This window comes from Phalacrocorax carbo, chromosome 2 (genome assembly GCF_963921805.1).
Source record: "Phalacrocorax carbo chromosome 2, bPhaCar2.1, whole genome shotgun sequence".
Classification (NCBI taxonomy): Eukaryota; Metazoa; Chordata; class Aves; order Suliformes; family Phalacrocoracidae; genus Phalacrocorax; species Phalacrocorax carbo.
In genome coordinates, this window is record NC_087514.1 from 75,006,747 (window position 1) to 75,034,526 (window position 27,780).

The window sequence follows — 27,780 nt, forward strand, 5'->3', positions numbered from 1 at the left end:
TCCACAGTATTTGTTTTGAGTCCGTTTCTATTTCCTTTGTCACTGGGCTGGTAAACTGTTATTACTATGGAGCAAAACCTTTCAGTACACAATATTCCTACTGGGTCATTAATTTTATGTTGAAATAAAATAAAATTTCCCTTTTTCTCCTGACAATTATTCCTGATTTGCTTGTATTATCCCAAACTTCTACTCTTTATTACTGCTAAGACTTTTCTATAACCAAAGGACTTATGGTACAGTCTACAAGGTTAAGGGAAATAAGATTTGCACAGATATGTTATCCTCTTCCAAAGTGTTAGCATGCTATCCTTTGATTCTATGTTACTATTTGTTCTTTCTTCTTTGAAATTAATGGGGAAGACTTTAGACTTGTGGGCATTTTGAAATAAAACGTTAGGCCTGTAGGCCATGGACTGAGGAGATATTAAGCATACTTTTCTACTTCCTTCTATATTACTTACACAATCAGGAGAAATCACACAGCTGACCACACTGCAGCTACTTAACACTTCTGTAAATAGATCATAATAAGCATGTGGTATATGTGATTGTCTGTACTGATAAATGAAAGGGTGTGGATTGTTCAGCATCAGTGGAAGGAGGGGAACAAGAAAAAATCCTTCCTGATTGCAGCTGCAAATGGTGGCAATTTTTCCTTCCTGCATTAATGAATGTAATTCATGTAATGCATATTACTTCATTCAACAGCAAAATTCTCACATTCAGTTCACAGACATAAAGTATTTTAATTAAGAATATCAATGAGTAATGACAATCCACTTCCAGAAAAAGCAAAGAAAGATGCTTCTTTGGCCATGTAGAAGGAGCTGTGATGTGAATATAGTTTACCAGTGTAATAAATTCGCTTTCCTAAAACCCTTTACCAAAAGAATATCCTTTAAGCCATGTTGTTTTATTTGTCTGTTTTCCCTTCTAACCTTCCTTTACATGCAGTATTTGACTGCAAACCTGCATTTTACAGTCTCTAGTGATCAAATCACTTCATCCTCTATAAACATCACAAATTAAAAGAGCTTTCAGCAACTGAAGTCCAACACAACATACACAAAACTAAAATAATTCATTGTCTAGAGACCATAACAAATTTTAATGTGCATTTACAGAGTAAACAGAGGGCTGAAAGGGGTCAAACCAGTGGAAATGAAGGTATGTATTACAAAATCCACACAGTACTGAATTACAAACTAAAAAGTGATGTTTTGTCAAAAAAGGAAATAAAGATGTCTAGGTGGCACGACATATAGATAATATTAAAAACTGGCTTGCATGAAGACCAAAATATGTCTACTCTGAAGTTATATCACACAGACCGTAAGCAATTTACAGAATTTAAGTTAGTTTTGCATATACAGGAGTTGCAAAATTAGAGAAAACACACTGAAATATAGAACGCACAGACAAAAAAAAAAAAAAGGTGTGTATATATATATATAAACCTCCACGCAGTCATCAGGGGTTGGCCTAAGTCAGGAATTGCCACCATTGAACAAGAAACAAACAAAAAAAGACAAGAAAAAACCCCACAGGGGAAAAAGAATAATAAAAAATTCCAAACAACTCAAAAGAAAAATATCCTCATCTGTTTGTTTTCCAGCAGCAATGTCCTCTAGTCTGCTTAGCTGCTTTGAAGAATTTATTTTCTCCTCCCTATTCCTCATGAAAAAAAAAAAAAAAGTTTTTTTCATAAAGTTTGTGGGGTGTTTTATTGGGGTTGATATTAAATTGCTATGTTTTGTTTCATTATTTTGCCTCTGTTTGCTTCCAGGATGGAATGGTTCTTTCAGCGTAGGAAACCAAATGTCATCCATGGTTAATTCTGTAATACTCATAACTCGCAGGCCAACCCCTGAGAAGTCAAGGATGAGGCTTCTCCTTGCCAAAAGAAAAGGAAACTAGGTCTTGCTGTTACAAAACATTTGATTACATCACACCAGTTCTCTTCAAATAAAAGATCAGTGGTACGCCAAAGAAAATAAGATATATCAAGAAAACATGTAGTATCCTCTTCTTTTTATAATATTTATTTATTTATTTATTTATTTATTTAGTATTTTTGTTTGTACTTCCTGAAGAAGGTGCTCCTTGTGTAGAGATTTAGAGTACATTGGGTGCAGAGTGGTGGTTGGAGGTTAGGGTCAACTTTGCTGTCCGCTCCGTGGATTTTACAGGCGATTTGCTCTTTGCTTTAAGAAGAGAAAGTGATATTGGAAAAAGTCAGCACTTTTAGATTAAAGCAAAGCACCCTTCACAAAGCCACAAACAAGAAGCAGGACAGAAAGTCCATGGCTTGTAGCTATCCTCGCACCTGCGGAAGAAGTTATAAGATATTCGCTCATCTTGCAGATTTCCAATGCTCCTTATAAGGCTGTTTTAAACACATACATTTATATATTTAATTAGCTCGCCAGGTTGGCTCTGGTGCCCATGAATGTCTTGGCATGCACTGCAAATAACAACACATACAAAGTATTTCAGTCCCAGGGAGGTTTTTTTTTGTTTGCTTTGCTTTTGTTTCTCGTCTGTCTTTTTAAACAATGTTATCCAGTGAAACCATATCCCAAGAGGAACAAACCCAAACACCTTCCACGTCAGAATGTCCTTTACAAAATTATTTCCAGCATCACATAATTGACTGCTAACAAAAAAGTCATCTAGTGGCTAAAGATTGTTTTCTTGTAAAACAGAGGAGGTACTGGCAAATAGCTGTGTTTTTTGCAAAGGGGAAACAGAATGCTAAAAGGTTTGGAGTATTTACTTTTGAGAAATTGTATTTTCCCAGGTTTTTTCCTTTTACAAAAGCTATAAAAACAATAGTACATATCATTATTTCTAAAAGCATAACTTTATATTCTAAGTACGTTATCAGAATAAAAACATTCAGAACTAGACTAATTAAAACGCTTGCACACCAATGACATGAGTATATAGATGCCTTACATACCAAGTCTCAGTGTTTGATAACTCCCTATATCATAAAGAATGACATTTAGAATTTGGAACATATTACTTGAGGTGAAAACCATGAATTTAATTTGGTTACACTATAAATAAAAGTTCCATTTATAACTGGTTAATGCATGATTAATAGATTTTATAGCCGTGTTGTATACTTAAAAAGGATGAATGTTATTGATGGTTACAGGCATCAAATCTATAACAAAGTAATAATGGTGTTATAAGCAGCCCATAATAGTGGTGGACTTTTAATAATTGGTTATTCTTAAAAAAAAATATTAATAATGCATAAGCTATTTTTAAAATAATTTAATATTGAACTGTATGCTGAACTCCATTGCAGCCCCAAAAAGCACATTTATCTTCTCATCAAGAATATATACAATGAAAGCAACAAGAACTCAAGGCAAATGATCATTTTTAAAAGTTTTCAGACATTTATCAGTAAAACATTTATCTGTACCTGCTAACTATGTTTATAAGTGTAGCAAGAAGTATTTCTGTTCCTGCCTTTAGTAAATTTTTTCCCGTCAAAAACAAGGATTAAACTAAATCCCAGACCTCTGAACACTGCTTCCTTTTGTAAATACATGGTGTGAGACACTGCATACATAGCAGTTGCCATGAAAGACTCTTAGTCCTCTGTCACATACACCAGAGCTTCTAAGTAACAGTGATATTTCAACTGTCCATGGGTAAACTGAATTTCTAAATTAATATTAACTTTTAAATTGAAACATGCCTCAAAGACATTACCAAGATTTTCAAAGAAGTCCAAGGGAACTCTGAGCTTAGTTGCTACTGAACACAGAAACGGGAATCCTCCTTTTCTCTTGCCTATCCAGTAACGCTAGCCTACCTGTACTACACTGCAGTAGTTTGCTGGGCTCCGCAAAACACTTGCTCTGTATTAGGAACAAGCAAACACACAAGCAAATTTGCTATAAATTCTTCCTGTGGGTTGTTCTCATACAGGCAGTATTTACAAGACTGCGCCCAAGGGTTGAGTTCACTTTCTGGTTTTGGTTTTATTGCAGCATGGCTTTCTTCTCTCTTTTATATAAGGTATAAAATTTGTCATTTGACAGATTTTTATAAAGACTTTTCTTTCCCTCACTAGGTTAGCAGAACTTAGTTAGAACCTTTGTTAGTGTTAGATCATTTCACGATGTATTGAATTATTTTCACTAATTTTATTCCATTTAAATATTTTTTTGATTGAACTAGAGAAATACACTGCTCAAGTCAATTCTAAAGAGGTCTTTGGAGATAGATTTCCTCTGCACAAAATATGTACAATGCAAATAAGGATAAATACTCAGAAGAGTCTCATGTATATTTTTTAAAAAGAGCTTTTAAAATCATTAATGGCATTATAAATTGAGAATTTGAAAGATGTAATTTGTGGAAGAGAAACAGTATGATACAAAATAGGTTTGACTTAAACCATTTCACAGTGGGAAAAGGACCACCGTAATATTTGCAGGCAAAGCATTTCATTTTTGTTTTGTTTTGCTTTTTTTCAATAAGACAATCTGTAGATCCCTAAATTAAGGGTCATATATTGCATACACATGATAACCTTTTTATTTATAATGTTCAGTAACTGTATAAATCACAACCTCCCTCCAACTCATATCACATGTTCTACATGCAAGTTCTGTAAACAGCAAGTTTCTTTTCCTTTATCTTGCAAGGGATTAAGGTTAGAGTACATGAAGTAAGTAGAAGCTAAAGGAATACAGAACACATGAGAAAAATTTTGGAGGAATACAACTAAAATAATTTCAGCTTCTAGGTGACAAAAGAGCGTGTTAGGATTGTTGGAAATCACTGGCCATAAACAGTGTCCTCTGTATGGTTTCAGGGACAGATTAGTGTATCCTAATGTCTTATCAGGTGTGTATTTATTGGCTTAATAGTTTCCAAAATGCTACCTAATCCAAACCGAAACACTTTCAGTAATATATCATCCCCTATAAAATTGACTTGCAATATACAGTGACATATATGGTTATTAGGTACAGTTTCATCTTTTCAGTGATTCTTTATGAAATACAATTGGAGTTTAAATATACCCAAGTTTCTTTTTTGTGGGTGTTTTTTTTTTTTTTTTTTTCTGGAGATATGTAAAAGAACTGTATTTTTTCCCTCATTAACCCGAGTATTTCTTTAGATTTTAGAAGGGTGAAAGCTGCAAATGTAGAATAAAAACATAGCAAAACTGAAAGCAGCCTTTTTTAGATTTTTTTCCTTTTTCTATTCTGTGATATTTGTTCATATTCTATTATTTTGTTTTCCATCTTGATAAGGAAAAGTGACCAGAAATAGTCAGAAATTTCCATTTTGACTGCAAATCTGAAAGTCATAAGGTGTTTAAATCAGAGATTTACTTTCACTATTTTTAGACTTAAGGCAGAGGCGAAGTACAGTTCAGAATCCAAATCCAAATGTCTTGAAAATACAGAGCATCCAAATTCAGAGTTTTCATGCAGATATGGTTTTGGTGTACAGTTCTGACCAGGACTTAAATAGTATCACTGAAACTGTTAGCACAGTAATATAAGCAAAAACCTGTCGATCTAGCAGTGGATTTGCTAAATTGATTGTTTCCTTGCCATTTCTAACATTATTTTCTTTTGTTTCCTGCCATGACATACATCCAAAAGTGCAAATGACTATGAAATACTTAGCCTTCCCCTGTAAACAAATGCTGTATTGCCAAAGGCATGTGATCATGAGATAAGTTTCTGCGCAACAGCATGAAAGAGTAGTTCATGCCATTAAACTCTTTGAACCTGTGATTTATTCAAATATGTAGTTTACTTAAATGCTAGGAAAACAGAAAAATACAATAGTGATAAATATTGTGATCTTAGTGTTTAAAACAGTAAAATAATCTGTCACAATGATGAACCATATTCCATGGCTCATAATGTATTGACCAAATAGCTTAACATTAATTTTGTTCTGTTAACGAGATTAATTTTAGAGCATCTAAGTATAAAACAAAGCCAGCATAATTTATAAATTGCTAGTAAACCCTAACTGATAGTAAAAAAATATCCATTGCATGCCTGAATGACTATAATCCCTTGCTTTCACTAAGATATTGATCAGACAAAATCTGTGTAAAAATACACAGGATTTGGGGATGCAAACAAAGAAAAGCAAATGCTGGTTTCATAATTTTGTCCATTTATTTTTCACAACTGGACAAAACACTGATTTGTAAACTAAGCATCTGCCTCAGGCCCTACAGTATTAGCATCCTCTATTTGTCAGAGTACCTTACATGGTTAGCCACCTCGGGTCTCAAGCAGTTTGCATCTGCAGGAGTTGAAGTTTAGCAAGTTTGGCATTTCTTGTGCTTGCTAAAGTTTGGGAGGTCTCTGGGATGTAATAACCTCCAGCACTCTGAGCCTCAATACCCATCAGAGCCTCTGAAAACTGGATTCTTACAGTTATGTTTACAATGAGTAGTGCATCTTCACATAAATAACAGAACAAATCTATAAATTCAACAGCACTGCCTTAATATTTCACTAAACATATCAGTTTAGTGAGGGTATCCTTCAGTTTCCTTTAATTAGTAAGCTGCTGATCACAAGGGAAGACTAATGCCTAAGTAGAGTCCTGGTTTTGTGCTGACCAGTACAAGAGAAGCACGGTCAGCCACACAAAACTCCATCCTAGATTCTCTGCACCTATTACACGATGCCAAATACCCCTGCACATGTACGGGGGATATATATTCAGCCTGTGCTGAGTATGAGTTAATTTTTTTTGTACTACTGGTTTCTGAAATCACAGATGTATTGATGTCTTGGAAGTCTCAGGAATTTGTGCTGCTATTTTCTATCTGTAAGTGCCTGGTTTGCTGTTTTGTGACACTCAGCTTTGCTCTATAGTGTTAGATTTGAAATAAACTTCTTGTCAGTCCCAGCTGAAACCACATGAGATTATAATTTTGCATTATTTCCATGTAAAGTAAGTAAAAGTTCATTAAATACCTGCCTTAATTTTACTGGGGATATTAATGAACCATAAGATTTATTGGGAGACGTTTGCAGTTTTACCTCCATAAAGATAGGGGAAACCAAGTATGTTTGATTTTATTTGAAGTTTTATTTGACTATGTCTCACACAGGTTTTAAATAAATAGATTCTTCCTCTCTGGCCTTCCAATTGCTACCATGTTATTCCTCTGAAGTGCAGAAATCACAGTTACCTATAACTCCTATACTGCTGGAATATATGCCCACACTCAGGAAGAAAATTTCCCTTCCACAAACGTAAGGTCCCCCTTTCCCTCCCCAGGGGAATTACTTCTCATGTGTATTTTAAGGTTCAATCACCTCTGTTTGTTTTTGGGGAACTGGACGGCAAAAGATGAGCAGTAAGTATCATATTCAAGCCTCCTAATGTAGATACTTTTGCTTGGGCTTCCAGCCATCTTTCTCCGATGGCTGTACAGTAGTCAGCCTAAAATAGTGTGAATTGCTCATCACTGTCTCGGGCAAACATACCACACAGGGCAAATGAATTCATCTTACACCCAGAAGAAAAGTTCTAAATTTCTGATTTTTTTTCATTTTGGAAGAAAACTACTGCTTCCAAATTGATGGAAAAATAAAATAGGTTATGTATTGAATTTCCATGAAGTCTGCTTAGACTTTGCATTCAGCAGGTAGCTCTGTTCATCTGCTGTGTGTTCCTTTTCTGCCAGTGGTGCCCAGAGGAGCAGGTGAGGAAGAGGGATGGGATCCTAGATGGATGGTTATTCCCTAGCTTTCTCTAGGTAAGGCACCCAGGCAAACTGAGGTGTTCAGTCCTATCACAGAACAAAAGAAAGTGACAACTTTCCAACCCAGAGTAGAGGAGAGAATTCTGCCAGAGATTTGAGCCACAATAACTCCTGGAGCTCTTTCTGGGCTAAAGCAGGTCACAGCCTTTAACTTGCTGCCAGCTACACGTAAAGCCTAAAACTAGTGAAACTTGAGACAGAAATACTTGGGAAAGGAAAAACATGAGGAGAATTCAAATATAGGTAGCATGTAGTAAAATGATATCTGGCTTCAGGCAGTGGTCCAGAACAAGCCATAGTAAATCTATAAAAGGACACAGAAACAGAATGAAGGGAGAAAGGAAGAGCAGTGGGACTTTGAATGACTTCTGCAATTTCACAATGCCAAGATGGACAGAAGCAGAATTATGGGTGCACCGGTGTGAACAAACATGGGATTTCACATTCAGGCCACTTTCTACATCATCCCTTACATTAACCCATACATAGGGAAACATTTAAATCTTGTTCTTCCTCTGCCACATAACTGAGAGCCATGGTTTACTTTTTCATTCTTCAAACAGTGCTCTTGTTCACCTCTCATTCTTTAACACCTTGACTAGAATCAGGCTTCCTAATTGGGCCATCATGCACTATGCAGAAGCTAAAATGATCTCTAATGTCATTCTCAAACATGAAAAACGAGATCATAAAAATGATCTGACCCTTTCATCCTTTTATGTTGACGAGGCAGGAGAAAGGGGTTAGATCCCTAAACATAGAACTGAAATGGGAGGTGCATCAACATTTATAGATTTTCATACTGTTCTGATGAAAATAGCCAAAACTCACTGCTGAGTTTGAACACAGTTTTTCAGGAAGATGAACTGGATAGCACAGTTGGCTTAGTCCATCTCTAGTGCAATTAGTCCATCTCTACTGTAATTTTTGCTCTCTCCTATGTCCTTTATCCTGTAATTCACAACTTCCATTCCATTCTCACCAGTGTATTTCCTTCTGTTTTAATAAGTAGATTTGTTTAAATTGTGTTATAAGTAGTTCAGAACTAAATAATACTTTGCATACTAGCATGATTAGGAAAGCTTGATACAGATATGCATTGGCTTCATGACTGTCATTCATTACTGTAGCCGTGATCCTAAGTTTTGTTCAAATGCTTATGCTTCTTGGAAACTTATTTAGGTTGTTTTGGACTGACAGTGAGTCTAGCTATCTGGACAGACTATTCCATCAAAAATTCAGCTTCTGAATTTTTAATTTCCTTAGCATTTTCATGTGATACCCTCATAAACAAATTTAGAGTAGTAAAGTAGCAGTAAGTTAGATACCCATTCAGTGAAATGAAGCGTAGATGAATTGTCTCTGCAGATGATATGTGGGGTAGAGTCAAAATGATTTTTGAATCTAAGACAAACAACTTTCAGCTTTATATATACCCAGAAGCATATTCTTCCTCCTAGTAGCTTGAAACTTTTTTAGTGCTCAGCTACCTCAAATTTCATGTGTTCAGCCAAGGATATAGTGAATTCTTCATGTCTCTGAATTGTTTACTGGCCGTACAACTATTACTACTTCCATCACTATAGATTTATTATATTGTGGAAGCTTTTTTGTCTTGATACTCAAACTTCCCTGACTGACTTTCTTTTCTCAGGAGAATGACATTCTGCCTACCTGGGGCTCTCAGTCACAAACGTTCAGGCATCAGCCTTTTGTAGCAGATATCCTAATTCTCTTCCTCCCTTTAGCTGGTGTTTGAGCCTGGAAAGTTTTAAAGTCTTTTTGTTTGTGTTTTTTTTTTTTTTTCTTTACACATAATATCTCTTCATATGTATAAGTAATGTATTGACTTCAGCTGTTTCTATTTGAGAGAGTGAGTACTACTGGGGAAAATGGTTGCTAAGAGAGGTGTTTGCAAATAGTCTGTGAAACACCAGTATCAGTTATTTAAATAAAACCAGTGTTAGAAACAGTCCAGTATTCAGTTGCCCATTGCAACAGTTAAAAGCTGAGGGATAGAGAAGCAAGCTTAACCAAATGCAGGCCCTAAATTGGTTAACTGGTATTGTTTAAGAACCACTGGCAGCATGCTTTATAACTGCTCTTATTAGCACTGGTCACCTTTCTCTCTCATCCTATCCCTGAAAACCATGGACATAAACGGTCTTAAACTTTTTTTTAATGCATGACAGAAAAATATATAAACCAAGTGCATTTCTATTCATCTGCATGAAATAGCTGATTCCAAAGCAAATGCAGAGTTTTTTGACTGTCTGTGGTAACCCATCCTCATCCATTTACTTGCTTATAGTTATGTCCCATCCTGAATGAAGGCAGGAACTTAGGCTTTTAACAAAAATTCTTCTTGAATTGACTCTTTTTTCAGTAACTAGCTTCTGCTCTTGTAACTAAATATGGATCCAGCACAAATTGCTCAGCATTTTTGTAATATATAAAAATGTGTGTATATTTTATATATGCCACATTGTAACCAAACTCTTAACAGAGCCATTTCTGAAAGGTACCATAAATTTGCAACAAGTTTTATTTGAAGAAAAACAGACTTGAACTGATCTTTTTCCTCGTGTGCTTTTTGCATCCTGTTCAGCCTTTCAACTATCAGAAGAAAAAATCTTAAGTGGGATGATCTGTAATATTACTCTATCATCTTCAACAGCACTGTCATACCAAGAAAAACATATACAAAGAGGTTTATTATAACATAGAAGGAAAATTATCATTCTTTGTAAATATTTCAGCATGAGATATTCAATCCCTTTTCTTGCTTTTCACACCTGACACTGCTTAGGCTTATGTTTGACATACAGTCAACCTGATCTCCTTCTATTTATATCATTTATGTAAGAGCTATTTTCATAGAACTCAGCTAAGCTCCCATTTATCTGTACCCATCCGACTGGATGAGTCTGTTTTCTTCTGTCTGATTCCTAGATGGTAAGTGTTTTGAGGCAAGGGACTGTTCTTCTGATCCTTTGTTTGCCTGGTGGATAATGCAGTTGTTATAGAGATTAGAACAATACCTCTGACTAACAGAACATACCTCTGTCTAAAGGCGATGACTCATGAGCTCTTAATGGTTTTAGCTAAAGCAGTTTAAGATGATAGTGCCTCCATCTTTCTACCTCCCCCTCTTATGGAAATTAAACCCCCAATAGTAGGAGTGATACAAGCAAACCCCATGCTGTCTCTTCATCTATCTCAATTTAACAACCTGATGATTTAGTTTATCAACTGTCATAGAGGCTTAATTTAATGCTCAACACTGTGAACTGGGAGAGCTGAAGAGCAGGCACTTATTTCCTTCTGCCATCCAGGTTTGGGGCAATAACTTCTGACTGGGACAAGACACAGACTTTGAATGGCATCATTTTAAACTGTAAGAGCTAAATCAGAGTTCACAAGTCAAAGCCTTCACCCTTGCTATTACTGTAATACAAATAAAAAACCACGTTATCACCCCCACAACCACAGTGCACTTGCTCAAAAACGGTGAATTGTGAGAATGAAGCTTGAAGTATTTCTGCTGAATCCTGAATTAATGAATGCTGAATTAATTCTATCTCTTTCACATTCTATATTGTTGTAATTTTCTACTTTTATTTCAGATTTTTTTACCTTTCTCAATACAGTTCTGAGATGTGGGATCAATCATAATCATGAAATGTCATTCATCATTATTCAAAGACTCTTCAGATATAAGATGGTCACTGATCAGTACATATTGTATGGATGTGAATAAATCAAGAGTACAAAATAGGTAATCGACCTGTTATTTTGGCAGAGCTTCAGACAGGCACATTGCTTTGCAGCCATATTCTCAAACAGTCTTATTCTACTAAAGGACTTTGCAATGACTGAATAGCTAGCTCTCTGTGAGACCTACTGCTAGTTCTTGGCTTCATAATTGATTAATTATTGCTCCTTGACAAAACATCTTGCCCTTTCAACTCTTTTTTCAGTTGCACAGAATTAACTGGAGACAGATACACCATCTTCTATAGTCATGTAGAAGTCAGTTCTGTAGTCATTATAGCCCTATGGCTGTGATTTGCCAGCCAAAAGCCTCAGTCAGTGTCACAGGCAACAGCAGCAGGACTGGCAGCGGAAATAACATCCAGATTTGCTATCTGTGTTTTTGTTGCTGTTGATGAACACACAGATCGTATGTATGAAGGAGTGGGAATGCTGGCTATGGCAGTTAACCTTCACATTTTTATTCTTCTCAGCACATTAGGCAGCTTTGTTCCAAGACAGTAGCATTTGTCAGAAGGTGGGGGAACAAACTTCAGTGAGGTGGATCAGACTGGAACACCCACACACAGACAGGATAGCAAGTTGCACTGCCAAAAAGTATGACGGCAACTTTCCTTACAATAAGGTAAAATTAAGGGTTTGGGGCAGAGCCTTCTTTTCTCAAGGCCAGCGGAAAGATCTTCAGCTGCTCTTCAAATGACATCCATCTTTCTCATCAGCAAAGCAGGATTAATTAATTATTACTGTAGCTGTAAAGAAGGTTATGTGTCTGGAATATCTTTGAAGCTTATGAATTATTTAATAAAATGGAAAACCCCTGTCCAGAGAATAAGAAAATACTAAGAGTCTTGAGCTTTCTAGCTAGTCTGGCCTAAGGTTTCAAAGATAAACACCAGAAGAAAAGTTGATCAAAGTTAAGGAAAAAACACACAAAAAATCTGAAGCAACAAAACTCACCACCAAGAATGCTCCCTTCCCCTAAATATGACTGAACTGAAAATAGCTGCTTTCAGGTATTTTCCTTCTCTTTATTCTGCTCCCAGACAGCTTCCCTCTCCTAAACTTCTTTCAGTGGTATAAGCTGGGTAAAGCTTAGATTCTTCTTATAATTCACTCTCACTTTATGAGTAGAAGAGAATTCATCTTCATCTTCATGCTTGAGCCAAACTTTTTGCTATTGTAAATTAATGCCATTCTTTGGCTTCAGCAGAGTTGTATCCGTTCCAATTAGCAGATAGTTCTACCCATTCTTTTTAATTTTAAGTGGTGCAAAGGATTTTCATAATGAAGTAGGGCACTATAGATGGGAAACTTCCTGCTCCTTGTCTGAAACAAGCAGAATGTCCTCTGCTTTGCTGTATATGTGTCAAGTAACAATTGGGTTGTGTTCTGAAGAAAGTAAATCCCATCAGTTATTTCAAGAGCAGGCCCTGTCACATATGCTGCAATCTTTGACGACCCAGTGCAAGCTGCCTGATTGTATAGCAACAAAAAGCAATTTGAGTGAACTGATGAACAAGTCATAAACGGCTTTCTCTGACCTGCTCCACTTCCCTCCCTTTTTCTTTTCTTTTCTTCCTTTCTTCTCTTCTTTTTCTTTACTCTGGCCCATCTGCAATCTTTCCAGTGGTTAATTACCAAAGAAAGTTATATCAGGCACGAAGAACAGAATGACTGTGATTCTGCTACTCAGGGAACTGCTATGGGGTCCCCTACCAGGCCTTTATAAATCAGTTTTGTTCTAAAGGTGAGATGAATCTGAAAGGTTCATTTTTAAACAGCCAAGAGACAGGCAAAGACAGTATTAAGGTCATACATAGCAATGGCAATGGCAGATGGACAGTGAAATATACTGGTAATGTTACTAAAATAATAGGAAGTATTTCAGTACACATGTGCATAGATAAACAATAATGTAGATGAAGAAAGGACAAAATTAGTTTCTTAATCTTTGTGCATTTAGTTCCTGCTGTGTCTGTCTGGACTGTCCCACTGTTTCTGGACTGGCTTCATATGAAGTAAATATGTAGTGCTGCATCTAAAGACAGTTTTTCATGTTTTCATGCATATAACCTGTATGGTATCTCAAAAAGCAACTGCTTGAGAGTAGTCCAGGCTATGTTTGAATACTAAAAATGGATGTCTGCCGTGGAGTCCCCTTTTCTGTAGTAGGCTGTTTCTAATCTGCCATTACCTGCTTTCTTAGGTTCCTCCTTACCCCTGCTTGCAATTAGCTAAGGTTATTTAACATTTATTTCCGAACATCATCGCTTTTACAGGAATATGTTTACAGTGGAGAAATGGTATGTGTAAGGATAGAATCCATTATTATCTCAACAAATTTGAGAAGACCATGATTTTCTTCTACGATTCAGTATTAGTGCTTAACCATGGGCATAACTAAGGATGAAAATATCTCTGATTTCAGAGAGGATGTGTTTGAAACTAAGCATACCCAGTACGCAGTCTGGCAGTGGCATGTGGGATTTAACAACTGCTAAAACCTGAAGAAGAACAAAAATGAACACATATTGGTTGATGAGTGCCTTCCCTTCTTAGTTCCTGAACCTGTGTTTTTGTAAGAGGAATAGAAACCAATAGAAAGATGACAGGGTTGTAGTATCAGTGACTGGCAATGGCGGTGAGGGATGGTTACAAAAAGTAGATACCATTTTGCTTGCGACAAGAGTTAGAACTGCAGATCCACTGAAAACAGACTGTTTATTACTGGGGTCAGTTGGACTAAGCACTAGGTACAGGAGTTTAAATACCTGTGTGCATTTGGTTCTATCAGTAAGTAGGCACATACAATAAATTAAGATGTAGGTTTTTTGAAAGAAACTTAAGGCAGCAGTGAGTTCATTCTGCATTGGAAATCCTAACCTAAAAGAAGGGTTTTAGCTGCTGTTAAGATCTTACTTTGTCAGTTAAGTTTTTTGGAGCAGATTGGCACTTCTCAGAAAATGCTTTCAGTTTCAAGGTCAAAAACTAACTGGCTAATAGGGTTACATCAATTAACACGGTTAGTTTTCTCTTCCTGAAATGAAGACACCCCACTTTTCTAGCTTCTCTGAAACAATGGGATAAATTCTAAGGTGTACGTTTCAAGTAAAAACAGATTGTAGTGTACACGGGTGTAAAATGGGATAGTCCTTGCATCATCTTTTTGCAAGAATTGCTGAGAATGGCTGAATAAGGTTCAGAACAAGAGAAACAAAACTTTCATTTGGCTTTTGCTTTAATGTAGCCCTATGCAACAATCACAGAAACAGTTGGTGCCTCCTAGCCTTATGGATACTCACAGTTTCTAAAACAGCAGCTGCAAAAGCCAAAGTCTTTCTCTTAGTGAATAAAGCAGTCATGCTGGCTGTCGCCTTGGTGGAGACTAGAGCAGACTTTTTGTCCCTTCACTTTAAGAGGAGATGTAATATAAAAGAAAAATGAAACAACACAGAAGTTGGTTTATATCCCAGAAGGTTCCAAACTGGACATAAAATTTGTGCTTACAATGGGTTGATAATAAAGGATTCCTGGATTCTGTAGATAAAAATGGTGGCCGGAAGGAATGTCATCGGTTTGTCAGTATCAACAGACTGAAGAAACATGTTTTCATCCTCTTCTTTTGCATTCATGCCTGATGATCGGCTCTCTGTGTGGTTTATGATGCCAAGAATCCAAGTCGTTCTGTCTTAGGTAAGGACCTTCTCCTTTTTGCTCTTTTTCAAGTCACTCACTGCAACTCTGTCATTATCACAGGAACATTTTTGGCATGTAGTTAGGTCAATAGCTGAATTTGTAGCTTGAGGAGAGAACAAAATTTCCTAGAAATGTGCAGAGTCTATATGTAAGCAGTCAGAAAATGGACCTAACGTCACTTCTTCATTTGCAGCTATTCCCTCTTGAGTTTTCTAAACCTTCTTGAGTCTGAAAAGCAACTAATGGGTTTGAGTGCTTTAACAGAGCATTGGCAGAACAGGAAGAGTTTGGGGGATATAGATATTTGCAGCGCATCAAATTCTGCAGCCCTTTGTGCTGCTATAAATGTTGAGTGACTTGCATGCAGGCAGCAGGATTTGGCTAGATTTATATCCATGAAACAGTGAGACTTGGTGCAGCCTGTAGATTATTTAGCTTCCTTTTACCTGAATTCATTGCAGCTCTTGGACCTCAGTTAATTGCAACATTGATTAGAGTTACAAGGCTGTGTGATAACTCTGTAATTTTACCTTTGGACTAAGATACGTTGTTATGAATTATGCAGAAAAAAAAAGTCTGTCATTCCACCCACATAGGATATTTTCTGGATATATGCAGATTTGCCTGTCAAATTACTCAGATTCCTGTTAAACTGTGATGGCTTACTTCATTTGCTGCAGCCTATGAATATGAAATGAAAGGGTCAAGCTGTGTTAGCTTTGACTTTTGCTTTCCTGACTTTTTTGACTTCGAGGTAGATGTTTAGTACTCCTCAGTATATTATCTGAAGACTGTCTGTGGGAGATGTTCTCTTTAGCTCTTTCTTCCTATACTGCATCTCCATTATGCTAACAATAACAAATATCTTTTTTACACTCATGTGGCATTTTTCCGAGCAGCGCAAAATGCTGAATGGACCTCATATCACTTTAATTTGTCAGCCCTGGCTATATAGGTCCCTCATAGTTATCACAGATATTCTTAGTTTTGTGTAAAAGAGGAGAATGGCAGAAATATCTGTTCAGTTGGGAAATGCTGATATTTTTAAATGGCAGTGACTGTAAACTGCTTTTGTAAGGCTATGGTATTAAATATCTATTGTTAAGAAACAAAATTCTTCATTGTGCTTCAGGGTAGAAGGAGTTAAGTAGAGTGCTATCTACCTTTCAAAAATAAGTTTTGGGGACAAAACATTCATATAATCAGAGCCATTCTTTCTTATATTAGTAGCCAAAATCTTCAGAAATAACTGAATACAGATTTCCCAATAATTTCAGTGTCACGTTTCCCTCTGCTGTATTTGTATTCTGCAACAGTCTGTGAGCATGGCAGTAAAATTTATTGCTTGCCAATAGCTATGTACCAGCTCTCTAATATTGGAGAATATTAGATACAATTACCTATGGCTAATAGTACTTCTCTCTTCAAACAGTATTGCTGAAGTCAATGTATTACTCAACATGAACAAACACATCACAATCACCCCCTATGTCTTTCAAATACAAACATGGTTAATAACGATAGATTTGTATTCAACCATGTTTCTGTGTTCTAGGTTGGATGGATACGTTGCTTACATGTAATGTAGTCACACAGCAATCTTGTGCTATGTATGTGCTAGCATATATAGCTAGCATGATGCTGAAGAAGGGAAGAGGTTCTCATTCGACAATATAAGGAGATTATGTGGATTCAATATCATAAAAAGAACCACTATTACTGTCTATGACGCCTTCCTTCTGCTTTTCTGAGGTCTCACAACTGATATCTCTCCTTCCTCAGCTGAAATTGCTCCTCAAAGTTACACAGAGCTAAAAACCTTCACTGCCTTGTGCTCCCATGGGCATTTCTGTTGGTATAGAGTGAGTGTAAAATGGAGTGAAAATCCAAATCACATCACAGCTGGAAAATCAGGCCCTCAAGTAAAAGAAAGTAAATCTTGGCTCTCAAGAGTTAAACTGATGCTCATCAAAAATATCACCAGTAATTACTGTGTAGCAATTGACCGTTAAATTGAAATTAGGCCTAATATGGATTCTTGGTACACTCTTTGTTTCTTCAGTAGATGAGTTTCACCTCTGATTAAGCATTAATCTGTGCTTCATCACAAAACAAATTAATTAATAAACTAAATTATATTTTAATCTTTTAAATTTTTAATTATTTATGATTGGGATTGTCTGTACTTGATCTGCAATAACCTTTGTTCAAGAAAAAAATTAGAGATTAAGTTTTTCTATGGTTTTTTTTTTTTTGGGGGGGGTTGTTTTGTTTTGGTTTTGTTTTTTTACAGGGACCTTTCCATGTAATAAGCTACTAGCTCTCAAATAACAAATGTCCAGTAATCAGGCAAGACATTGCTTGGATTAAAGACATAAAAAATATTATAGATTCAAGTATATATCCAAAGTGATTTTGTGGATTAGCTGTTGTGTGCACACTTTGGCCGCATTGCAGTGTAGTCTGTAGCTATGTATTTCATAAACTTGTGACTATTTTAAATAATTTCACATCAAACTGAACAGAAACCTGAGTTTTCATTTTATAGATGAGTCTGCTACTTCGAAATGTATGAGTCCAATGGAAAATAAGTGGTATATATATTTCTCTGAAATGAAAGCCTTGGTAGAATGACGATTTTAAATCAGCTGAAGTATTTTTTTTCTTCTAACAGCTTAAACATTTTTTGGAAGAGCTAAAAAATTGAAAGCGGCTCCATTTCAGAGAAAGAGAATTATCTTTTAAATAAAAAATGTACATAGATGTAAAATGCTGATAGTATGTGCATCATCTTTTCTAATAGCAATAAGAATTTTCATATGAATAATCATATTGTTCCAATCTGTAATGAAATGTATTGTCCTTATCAAAACGTTTTTCTAATAGTAAGCCTGTAAGATGAAAGTGATTTCACAATAAGTGTGGTATGAAATTTGTTGTATTCCCAGTTTTGGTTTTGATGACATGGCATTTGCCAGCAGAAACATGATGCATCAGAACAAACTAGGTTGGTTTAAGCTAGGTTGTGGTCTCCTGCCGCACAGTGGGCCCTCAGTGTAAGCAGAAGTAACCCAGAAACCCTTAAGCTTGCACAGTTTGTTTTCTAGAGGATTTTTGATCATTTACAATAGACGTCAATTTTTTACCCTGCCCATCTCTCTACTGCCATCACACAGTGGTCAACAGCTGCACCTCCTGTATATTCACGTACCTTTACATAACCCTGAATATTACTGTATCAATGTAGAAGATGCAGACTTACATTGCTTATCGGTTATTTATACAGTGCTGTACAAAACCTCTCAAACAAAATGTGTAGCATGTTCATTTCTACATGACAGAAAATTGAGGCGTTGCCATTTTAATGCTTGACTCAAAGCCAGTGATCAAGCAGCTGAAGATGACAAACCCACATTCTCTGACAAACCCATGGTCTTTCTAAAGCCTATACAAGGGAGAAACCATCTGCTGTACCTAAGGTCTGCTTAGATTTAGAAGTCAAGTTCCTTATGAAAATAGGTTTGATACTAAAAGCAGACTACTTTCACTGAATGTTAGAGATATAAAAGTTAGGTGACTGGTGTAAATTAACTTAGGAAGAAACACTTCTGGATAGGTGTTTTATTTAACTTATCATGCAGAGCCACCTTAAAATGGGATGCGTCATTCACTGGCATGCCCCTGTCTCTCCACACACACTACAGGGAAAGCTAAGCTTTGGTTAGAGAGCTAACCTTAGGTGGATAAAACCAGTAGAGATAAAATCCATGTATAGGAATTTAAGGCTTTTTGCTTCTTCTGCCCAGAAACTTATTCTTCAGCTTTTAGGAAGTAAGGAGATAGCAGGAGGAAGAGAGCCAGAAAGAAGGAGGAATAAATGAGCACCACACTCTTCCTGGTCACAATTCCTGGTTACCTTGTTGAGTTAGCCTCCTTTTACATGCTGGTAAGCAATCAAATGAAAGCTCAAAATGCTTTACCATACCTGATTGTGGACTTTGTTTGGGGATTTTGGCTGCTGCTTCAGGGCTGGAGGTGGCGCGCACACGCTGATTGGCAGAGTTATGGATGCTACTTGGAACAGCTGCTGAGATGTTTTTGCGAGGTTTCATATCTTGCAACCACATTGGAGATGCCTCAAAGGCTTGCATTCGCCGAGAGTGGCTGTTAGCGTTGACTTTGAGAAATGCCTGGGCCTTGTATTCCTGAAGGTCTCCATAGTTGGCATCGGTCACCCTGCACTCATACAAGCCTTCATCCTTTTTCCTCACTTTTGAGATCTGCAGCTTGTGGGAGATGTCATTCCCTTGTACTTTCACTGTCTGCAAATTTGCCAGAAAACAAACAAACAAACTTGTTGTCAGGTATTATTCTTTCTCTGGGAAGACTCTACTGATGTAGAGCCTGTTCAGAGAAGTCAAGTGCCAAATTAATCAGTGGTGTGATTGTGCTTACTGCAGGGAAGTTGCATCAAGGATGAGCATGATTATTTGTATCTATGAGGATGTCTGACATCTTCTTTCCAACACTGTTTAGCTGTTTTGCTCTGAAAAGCTAATTGGCCTCAGACAAATAACCCAAACTACTGTGCTCATTCCAATTAATTGCTTAAGATCATGAACATTCTTAATGAGCTTTTCTACATAAACCTAATATCTGTGCACTTCATTGGTTAAAACTTTCCATTTAGTTGGCTTTATTGAATAATTCAGTTTTCGAAGCAGTACATTAAGAATTTTATTGGAGATGCTTGCCAATATTTAAACGTCTTTAATAACAATTTATTTGATTACCTTGTAGTTTTCAGTACATTGAAACTGCATATTTGACATTCAGTTTGTCTCCTTCAGGCGTGTCCAAACCTTTGGTATTTTCTATCTATTAACCATAACAAGACATCTTGTGTCAGGTGGTTCATTTTGTCTCATTTATATAAATATGTACTTATTAGAAGTCATATATTAATTTCTGCAGCACATATTCAAGTAGCACACATTCAAGATAATCTTAAAAGTTGTCAGCTAAAATAAGACTCCTGATTTATTTTTAATTGCTTTTAATATCTGAAGGTAACATAACATATTTTTGTCTCACACAATTAAAGCAGACATGAATAAATTATGCGTCCAGAAATGTGTGACAAGTATTAAGATGCATTAGGAAAGGTAACACACATTCCCTTCTGTACGTCCATCACTTTAGAGAATTTATATTTAATTAATTGACTATTACTTTCTATCTGGATTAATATCTGTTGCCCCACAGAAGGCCAGTTAAGAAGGATTCAGTGGGACAGAAAACTTCAGCTTTGAAGAACAACTGAACCTGGTTTACTTCCACCATTACACGAACACGGATGCAAATGTTGCTTTGTGTCGTATCAGTGACAGTCAATGAGGAAACATCAGGATGATGAATACACGGTAGACCACAAAAATGGAGAACTGTTAGATTGAAACTAGGCACATGTTACTGGCGATTATATAACACGCTGCTGCTGATGGCTTGGCGTGCTGCAGTCACCAGTGTTGGCAAAGCACTTACTCTGCCTGCTTGATAAACAGAAGAGCAATACTTGTGAATACGTTATTGCTTTAAGGTACTGGATGGACTTTACAGTGTGTTGTGTTGTATCCAGCTCTGAGTTTATACTTGGCAAACTGAGTTGAAAGTATGGACTGCATACTTTCAGGCATAACATACGCAATATTAATTACACAGAAAGCACTGTATAGTTATTTAAACCGTATTCAATAATAATCTATCTCTACTGAACAGCTCATATTCAGCCAAAGGATTAAAGAAGTTTCATATGAATGGAAAGAGGATCTGTTGGTCATATTCTGCCTTCATTTGCTCCCATGCAATATCTGCAAAATTAACTGTTGCATAGCACCAATGAAAAACAGAATTTGTTTTGGTTTTTGATTTGAAATTTTGAAATTGTTGAAGTCAGTATGTATGCATGTTTTCAATTCATGCCCGATTATCGTTTAAAACCAATAAACGTGGCACATTTCAGCGCAGTTTAGAAACACGTTTAGTATATTTTACCATTTCTTTAAAGAATTTATTAAATGCACTTAAAAGTTTGCTCTCCTCTTCATGAAGATACTTTCCAGTAGTACTAGTGGGGATTCTGTATATGTCTTCAAGAAAGAAAAAAAGGCTACATTTGTCACAAGTGTATTTAGACTGTCAACCTAATGCTGACTTTTTTTATTACAAATATAAAATGGTTTTGCATGCTTATAAAAACTGTATGAATGCCCCACCGTGAATTATTATCATACAAAATGAGGCAACGAGATTTTTAACTTGAAAGATGGGACAAGCTTTACAGCCTGCACTGTGTCACAGATCTTATGGATTACTATGGGGATTTTGAATAAACCAGTATTGATAAGGAATAAATTGGCTTCTAGCACTATGTCTAGTGCAACAGTATCCAAAGACCTCATGTGGGCCTCATTTGTAAGATAGTCTAGAAATGTATCTGAAGATACGGCCCATGACACAAATCATTTATAGTGTATGGTGGGAAGTATCGTAGGAAATGTAACTATGGCTAGAATATATATTGTTTTGAATAAAACATATCTGAATTCTTGTTTATAAGTGCCCTTTAGCTATACCTGGCTGCACTTTGACCTGAAGTAATTACTTGGTTAGTTATCTGTAGGCATCAAAGAGCAGCAGAGTAAATGATTTAACAGAAATGATTCACCTCTATCTGCTGCTCTTTTAAGCTTTGCTGGTACTCACAGCCTTGGCTGCAGCTAAAAGGCTCTTTCTAAGAGATAGTGTCTCAGAAAGGGGAAAAAAAAAACCAAAACCCTTTGGGCTCGTAAGGAACACTCATGCTGCAGCATCTGCTAAGTGCCTGTGTCTTTCCACTGCAGTGAGCACCACACCATGACCCCACCACCAACACATTTTTAGGGACACTGAAGGAGGAAGGTCTGAACTCTTCTGAGGTCAGAGGCTGCGGCTGTGCCTGACTCAGGGTCTGCTGAAGAAGGCATCCTTTCCCCGGACAAGGGCTGGAGCAATACTATTCGTAATTTTGTGAAGACAACATTCTGGTTTAATCTTCAAACAGCAGATGGGTTAACTCCGGTGTCAGAACCTCACTTTCCTAAGAGAGAGTCTCTGCAGCCAAGGGTGGATACTACTCCCGACGGGGAGGTCTTGCCCAGAGACTTTCTGAGCTTTTTTTCTGCCAGCTGATATAAGCCCATTTAAATAGCTGCACACCCGACTGAAGGGAAGTGCAGCCTCACGGCCAAATTTCAGCCTCAAAACCAGCTTTGGAGCGCTCAGGCAGACACAGCAGTTGCCCAGGGTAAATGAAAACAAGAGGTAAAAGGATGGGCGCAGGCTGTCTGCTTCACGCGGTGTAAACAGAGTCTGGCGAAGGTCTACGGCCTGGGCCTCGCTGGCCGATGCCTTCACGCCCCGGGGTGCCCGGGCCGCGAGCCGCGCGGGGCAGGGCCGGCCCGGCACCCTCCGCCGAGGGCCGGCGAGGGGGGAGCTGCGGCTGCCGGCCGCCTGCCCGCTGCAGGTTGCGGTGCGGATGGGGAGGGGGGTGCGGGGGAGGGGACGGACGGACACACGGACGCAGCCTCGCGGCACCCCGCCGCGCGCCCGGCTGGGCGCTGGCTCAGGAAGGGCCCGCCCGGCCGGCGGGGGCCGCGCGCGCCCTGCGGCGCCACTTACGCTGATCTTGGTGCCGTCGCTGTCCAGGTCCCGCTCGGGCAGCAGCTCCACCTGCAGGGAAAGGAGCGCCGCCGTGGGTCGCGGCCCGCGCCCCGCCGCGCGCCCCGCGCCCCGCCGCGCGCCCCGCGCCGCGCCGCGCGCCCCGCGCCGCGCACACCGAGGAGCGGCGCGCCGCGCCTGCCACCTGCGGGCCGCGCCGGGGAGCGCCGGCGCGGGGCCCCCAGGCGCCCCACCAAAGCGTGGCAGAGGGGCACTGCCCTACGGACCCGCCGCCCACCCGACTCGCGTGGGCGTCCGTTCGGGGCAGCCGAAGGCCGGACCGGTACGGAGGTGGCAGCGGAGGACGGGAGGAGCGTCCCTGGGCGGCAGTGTAAGTGGTCACGGACCCCTCTGTCCCGCTCGGAAAGCTGAAATTGGCAATTTCTGGCTGTCGTGTGATTTTTTGTTTCTGGGGGTTGTTTTTTTTTTCTGTTTCTTTGGGGCATTGGTTCCCCCTTGTCCGCCTCCCCCCCCCCCCCGCCCCGCGGTGTGTGTGCCCTCCTGTGGCAGCTGGATGCAGAGTTAGTGCTGTCAAGCGGCTGTAAACTGGAGGGCACGTGTAGGATCTTGCCATTTGGGAAATAACAAATTCCCACAAGAAGCAGTCTCTGAACAGCTGCTTTCCAAAGGGAAAATGGGGGGGGGGGGGGGGGGGGGGGAAGATACTTTGGGAATCTGTGTGGTTTTGTGAATGTCCCTTGCTGTATTCCTGAGAGCGGCAGGCACCAAAAGCACCATCCCTTGAGGTGGGCATTTTTCTCTGCAGGTTCCTATACTGTTATTTCATGGTCAGAATTAAGTCCCTGGGGAGATCCAGAACCTCCCTCTGCTCCCTCCCTCTCCCCCCACCCCCTTCCTTCCCTCTGTTCCTCTCCGCCTCCCCTCCTGTGGCATTCCTGGGTGGTTTGGGGACCCCACAGCAGAGGATCAGTACCTGGGTGCCTGTCACCTCAGCTCCAGCCTCTTGGTCCTCAGTGGCCCGCAGAAACCACCACTGGATTTCGAGGTACACCGAAGCAGAGCCACTTTGGAAAGCACAAGACATCTCCACATTCTGCCCTTCAGTGGCCGTGACATTTCGGGGAAACTCAGTGAATTTTGCTGCAAAACAAATGCATAACATGTTGGGATCTCCTGTTACCTACTCACTGTTCATTCTCTGCTTTTTGTTGCTTTTCCCCTTCTGCCTCTCTCTTTTTTTCAATTAATTTATCCATTTTCTTTTCCTCATTCCCCCTCTTTTCTGATTTTCCAGTTTTCCCACACATTATCTCCTGTGGTCTCTGTCACACCCAAGTATGCCTTTCCTCCAGTATGCACAAATCCACCTTTTTTTACTCTCTAAGCTCTGCTCATGGGAAATGCTATAGACCCCCCCACCCCGCTTTCTCCCATGGGTTAGTAAAGTTTCGTGTAATTAGGTCCAAATACCCTTGGGCAGAATGCAGTATTTCACCAGACTCACTGAGGGATTTTGTGCAAAACCAATTTGGAAGAGGGAAAAAAAAACCCAGACTGATTTATTGTATTATGTAGGGCTGAGCTGGAGATGTGTGAATTGTTAAATCTTCCACAGCTGGCTGGAGCGGCTGTTGGAAGGGGCACTCTTCTGAGGCGCGGGTTACAACCACTCATCAAAGCCCATTTCAAAGGCTTTACCTGAGTTAGTTGCTCTTTCTGAGAACCTCTGCTTGCATAATCAGACCAAGAAGCAATACATCCTCTGTTTCTAAGTCCTGGCAGACACTTTCTAGAACTAACCTTCACCTTTGTATCCCAGTCCTGTAACAAACGGGATCTGCCCGTTTCAGTGTACCACTGCTAGGTTTAAAAACTAATCCTGATGGACATAGCCCGGGGCACCAGTATTTCTTTAAGTCTCAGTCTTTACTTCCTTTTCATCCTTTCCTACAGCTCCGTTTAAAATTGTGCAACATAATCAAACACGATAGTCAAGTGAGAGGGACTGCAGACAAACTATGTAATAAATAAAACCTGTGTTTCAAGAAGAGGAAAATTTGAAAAGACCCTGCAATGTTGCTTTCTGTTATGCATTGTTACAGATTGACTAGAGCATATTATGATGTGAAGGAAATATTGCTCATTGTCTCCTCCCCTCTTCCTCTCTTTTTATCTAGTCTTCCTAGCTAACCTGAAATTGGGGGTATAATTTAGTGATACACTCAACCGGTGTTACTTCATTTTCCCCCTACATTTGTGCTTGGCAACAGATACTTAGCAAAGCTACTAGCTTTATATTTCGCAGCGTCCCTTCTTCCGCCCCCCCCAACCCCGCTCCCCCCAGTCAGCGATTGCCAGTCACCGAGTTAAACTGACAGAAGGACTGTGCATTTCGTGTATTCGGGGCTTGTGAGTTTGTTTTGTTCTGGCTTCCCCCCCGCCCCCCCCCCATTTGTTTGTTCCTCCCCTCCCCTCCTGGTCAGTGCGTGTGAGTGTGTGAGTGGTGGGGGGACGCGGAGGGGAATGCTGCCAGCACCCTCCCCGGTCGCACCGCCAAGCGCAGCCGGCACAGGCTCGCAAAGCCGGCGGGGAGCTGCCGGCAGGGAACGGCAGCGGGCGGCGGGCAGGGGGTAGCGGGAAGGGGGCAAGGGGCAAGGGCAGCGGGGCGGGGGCAGGGGTGGGCGGGCAGCGGGGAGCGAGGGGGGGGCAGGGGGCAGCGGGGAGGGGGCAGGGGGCAGAGGATAGCGGGCAGGGAGGAGTGGGCAGGGAGCAGGGGGCGGCGGGCAGCGGGGAGGGGGCAGGGGGCGGCGGGCAGGGGGCGGCGGGGGCGTCCCCGCGCGATCTGTCCATGGTGCTGACAGCGTCGCCGCAGCCCCGAGGTCCCAAACAACTGGTTCCTGCAGCGCCGGGGCTGCTTGAAATGCAAGGCGCGCCTTTCGGCGAGGAGGGAGGAAGGCGACGGGGGGGGGGGAAGGTCTTCAAAGAAGTCGATTTTGGATTTTGTCTTTTTCTCCCTTTTTTCCTTTTTTTTTTTAATTTTTTTTTTTTGCGGGGGCAGAAACGCACATAGTCACAGAATCGAAATTAAGGTCTGACTCTGAGGATTGCAGGATGATAGGAGAAGAAAAAGGACGCAGCACGAAAGGAGACTGCAATATTTTAAGGGAGGCAGCAGATTTAGCCATCCGGTACTTGGTCTGAATGCAATAATTATGCATGCACGGGTAGGGGTATATTGTATGTGTACAGGCATATATACAAACATGCACTCCCAAACACATGTATGTCCATTCACCAACACCCCTTTACTCTTCTGTTATTTTCCTCTTTGCAGTCAAGTAAAGGAAGCCTGTTTTATTCCCACTTTGGGGAAACTTCTCACTTCTGTTCCTATTTACAGACAATTTAAAGCTAAACATAAACCTGATGCTTGGTGTCCTCATCTCCTATCCATTGTGGTTGTTTTCCTTCTTTTTATTCTCTTCTTCCTCATGCCCCCCCCTTCCCCCCCCAAATCCTGTTCTTAGTCTGTTTCAGCATAGAAAAACACACACAGGTATTTGACAATAAGTGATCTTACCTTGGGTAGAAAGTCCTTGTTGAATATACATAACTGAAAAGAAAATGAATCCAACATAAGCTAAAAAGATCCCCATCATTCCAAGACGAAGAAGAAGTCACATCAGGGTAACAAAAGCCAAAGGTGCCCTCAAAAAAGGAAGAATTGATATATGAATGTATGTCTGTGTCTCTAAATATGTGAACAGAAAGAGATTTTAAAATGTTACAAAAAGGCTCTGTATTGTAGCCCTGGCTGCGACACTGGCAGCATTCTGCTACTCAGTGGAGTCTTTTTCTTTGGGAAGAGCGAGTATTGCAATACAGTGTGGTTCAGATGAGCTGTCTCAGGCGCTGTGTTGCTTGAAGTCCAGATTCAGACTAAAAAAAAAAAAACGTTGAAAAGTGGGTATCAGCTGCCTTCTGTGCCTTTTTTCAGCTACCTGGCAGCTTCGTCCAACGTCAGCTCTTGCTGCTCAGGATGGCGTGATGACTGCCCTCCCTATACACTGATCCAGCTTGGGAAGAGGGGAGTGGGGGAAAGAAAAGGGGGAGGGGGGGAGAAAGAGAAGTCTACTGTGCTTGTATTGCTTCAACTTTTCCCTCTAATGGCTGCGATAATGCCTTTAACCCTTCCTTCTCTCTCCCTGTTCTCTACACCTCTCTACCTGTTCTGACTTCTACTGGCTCTGATGCTGGGGTAAAGCCGCACTTTTTTTTTTTTTTTTTTTTTTGGCATAGTGTACAGCTTGTGGTTGTAGAGAGAGCAGGGAACCTTTATTGTACTGATGTAATCTTCGGTCTTACATCCCAAAACACTCAGTGGCTAAGAGGGCAATGCAGTGGTTTGATTTTTGGTGAGTTAAGCTGTTTCTGTTTTCTCCTTTTTCTCTCCCTCTTACAGGGTCTGAGGGGAAACTAGTTACTCAGTAATCCTATTGCACTCGCTGATGCCTTCTCCAAATACCTATGCTTCTAGCATCCTACATTAGAAACATTAGAATGTTGTTCATTTTGTCTTCGAAGAGAGATAAAGAGGATGATACTTAGAGCGTGCTTAAGATACATGTATTTATATAGATTTCTATGGAAAAATACTTAGATAAAAATGGATCTTGATATCCTACAGATTACTCAGTTATATATATATTTATGTACATCAGAGAAGGTGTTTGCAGCATATTAAAGAATGCTTCCTCCTGCAGTGAATGTTTCCTTTTCTTCCCTGTTTTCTGCCTATGTATATT

At 39.7% G+C, this 27,780-nt stretch overlaps 1 protein-coding gene across 3 annotated transcripts; it reads right to left on the bottom strand.

Moving 5' to 3' along the window:
* Positions 1 to 724: 724 nt before the first annotated feature.
* VSTM2A (V-set and transmembrane domain containing 2A) lies at positions 725 to 27,560 on the bottom strand. Of its 3 annotated transcripts, none has more exons than XM_064443295.1 (5): positions 26,556 to 27,557; positions 23,949 to 24,115; positions 22,976 to 23,026; positions 19,242 to 19,578; positions 725 to 2,329 (listed from the first exon to the last, which is right to left on the bottom strand). In XM_064443295.1, exons 1-5 carry the CDS (start codon positions 26,632 to 26,634, stop codon positions 2,253 to 2,255), a joined length of 711 nt encoding a protein of 236 aa, XP_064299365.1. In that variant the 5' UTR covers positions 26,635 to 27,557; the 3' UTR covers positions 725 to 2,252. The 3 variants fall into 3 exon arrangements, with proteins under 3 accessions (XP_064299365.1, XP_064299364.1, XP_064299366.1); XM_064443294.1 differs by having other exon boundaries at positions 725 to 2,207; positions 26,556 to 27,548; XM_064443296.1 differs by lacking the exon at positions 725 to 2,329 and adding an exon at positions 2,336 to 2,467 and having other exon boundaries at positions 26,556 to 27,560.
* Positions 27,561 to 27,780: the final 220 nt, after the last annotated feature.